Consider the following 2117-nt stretch of genomic DNA (forward strand, 5'->3'; position numbering starts at 1 on the left):
CTGTTAGCTACCACAATCGAGAGTTTCGTACACGAAATTATTCGGTGTCTCATTAAAATAAAGCTACAAACGGAAAATCAGCTTGATAGTAGTCACTTGCAAAAATGGGGGATGTATCCTGAACTATAAGAAATAAGTAGTAGATATGTGTGAAATTTCAGATGTTTTATGTCAAAAATGTTAGATGAATTTCTATGTGTATAAAAACAACGAATAAATTATTGTCTTAATTTTTTGTTTTATTTATCCTACACTCCACTAAAAGTGTGTACTTCCCAGATAAAAACATGCAAATAAACTATTAATATGGATTAATTCAGACAAGATTGTTAACATCAGATTTGATCAGCCATTTCTGTGAAACAAATAGTAACGAACCATCACTACAAAAAATCCATATTTGGGATATGCATCCCTTGAGATTCGAGATTTGACTATAAAATACATATGTATATTGAATAACATGCATTATGTTATAGTCAAATCTGTTTGCGGAAGGACTGGTTTATCTTATCTGATAGTTTTGTACTATCAATCAATGAAAGCTAGTGTAATTAGTTATAGGTTACTATCAAAATTTGTTGTTGTAGTAGTAGATTATAGGCTATACCGCTATAGCTTATGTGATTCTGCTAGATAAGCTACATAACTTGCAAGTATGTACCATAAAAATTTGCTCAGTTTTTGGGTAAAAACATTACAAACATACACTCCAAACTTTCATTTTTATAATATAAAGTAGTTATTTTACTTGTACTTTTATAATATCTACAAATAAATAGTCAGGAGAAGTAATGATTGGGCTAAAAATTAGTATTGAAGTAAAACAAACATATTATAATTTAACTAATTTATTATCTAAATCTGAATTATTATAAATCTATATTTATCGCTTAAATTTATCCTTTTGATCTGGTATTCTCTTCATAAAGATAGTTGACTCATCAAAGTAAGTGTTGAACTTTTTGAATCCATATCTTTTCTTTGGATCCTTCTTACAAAATGATGGAGTTAGGTTAATCATAAGACCTGAAAATATATTATTAAATTAAAATAGATAAGAAAACATTATTAGTATCATCAATACACTAGAATGAATCTTCAGAGGGATTATTACTAATTATACAAACACTATTGAATACTAACCAGCTTTTTGTGCCATTGTTACCATTTTGCCAACTTTAAACTGTTGTCTCCTACATAGACCAGTGATACGACGTGGTAGCATGCAGCCGTCTGATCGAACGAATTGACTCAATATCAAGACATCGGTATGCTTAACATCCAGCCCCAATTTACACATGTAACATAGCGGTTTCTCGGCTTCAGGTAAAGCCAAGCCGGGTACATTCTCCGCCTTTACCAACACTTCTGAACGCGGCGATGGGATTGTTACACCTTCGACTACTAATTTATTTCCCTCTTTATATTCTCTCACTGAAAATGTATAGATAAATTTAAGGTTATGTTATGATCATTGTATATGAAATTTCTCAATGATACTTACATTCCTTTATATTTAATTGTTGGGTTAGGGACAATGCCCGTACAGAAGTTGATGTTATCGCATTTTTAATTAAAGAAAATGTAGTTTTTGCAAGTAAGGCCATTTTCAGAAAATTCTACTCATAATAATTATTTTCGTACATTGACATTATTGAATGACAGTTTGTCAAATGTCAAGTTTGATAAATTGTCAGTCACAACTCACTGACGTCTGACAGTGAGAACATACAGTGTTGTCATAAATTTTTATCATTGTCCACTTTTTTGTGTTTTTTACATAGCCTTTTTCGAAAAAAATTGTCCGTTTCACATTACAGTAAGAACAGAACTAGTAAGTTTGTTTTTACTGTTCTGTGTTATGAACTGTGAAATACCGTGCTCCCACCTTTTGTGATATCGGGCAGATGCATTGTTTTCACATCTTCATTGATCAATTTTCTTTACGGACAAGTTGTGTTATTAAGCATTTTATTATGAATATACGTGCAGTGGCCAAAAAAAATAATCGATACGTTCAATGTAAGGTTTTTCGGTTTTTCGTTCATTGAAAATGGAATCAAGAAATCTTTGAATAACTCGTTTTTTGTATTTTTATAAACGTAGATTTTCTC

General features: G+C 30.7%; 1 protein-coding gene across 2 annotated transcripts; it reads right to left on the reverse strand.

Moving 5' to 3' along the window:
• Positions 1 to 763: 763 nt before the first annotated feature.
• On the reverse strand, positions 764 to 1660 carry LOC123696514 (28S ribosomal protein S18a, mitochondrial-like). 2 transcript variants are annotated; one of them, XM_045642770.1, is made up of 4 exons: positions 1508 to 1660; positions 1147 to 1437; positions 881 to 1029; positions 764 to 780 (listed from the first exon to the last, which is right to left on the reverse strand). In XM_045642770.1, the coding sequence occupies exons 1-3, from the start codon at positions 1608 to 1610 to the stop codon at positions 887 to 889; spliced, it is 537 nt and encodes a 178-aa protein (XP_045498726.1). In that variant the 5' UTR covers positions 1611 to 1660; the 3' UTR covers positions 764 to 780; positions 881 to 886. The 2 variants fall into 2 exon arrangements, with proteins under 2 accessions (XP_045498726.1, XP_045498725.1); XM_045642769.1 differs by lacking the exon at positions 764 to 780 and having other exon boundaries at positions 836 to 1029.
• Between the last annotated feature and the right edge of the window lie 457 nt (positions 1661 to 2117).

The sequence above is a fragment of the Colias croceus genome, chromosome 12, assembly GCF_905220415.1.
Source record: "Colias croceus chromosome 12, ilColCroc2.1".
NCBI classification, from domain to species: domain Eukaryota; kingdom Metazoa; phylum Arthropoda; class Insecta; order Lepidoptera; family Pieridae; genus Colias; species Colias croceus.

What these genes read in the sequence shown, in the direction of transcription:
- LOC123696514 (XM_045642770.1), bottom strand. Translation starts at nt 1,610, where the DNA reads ATGGCCTTACTTGCAAAAACTACATTTTCTTTAATTAAAAATGCGATA. An exon ending in ACAATTAAATATAAAGGAAT is followed by an intron (nt 1,438 to 1,507) that starts GTAAGTATCATT and finishes ATACATTTTCAG; the next exon opens with TGAGAGAATATAAAGAGGGA. An exon ending in AACAATGGCACAAAAAGCTG is followed by an intron (nt 1,030 to 1,146) that starts GTTAGTATTCAA and finishes ATATATTTTCAG; the next exon opens with GTCTTATGATTAACCTAACT.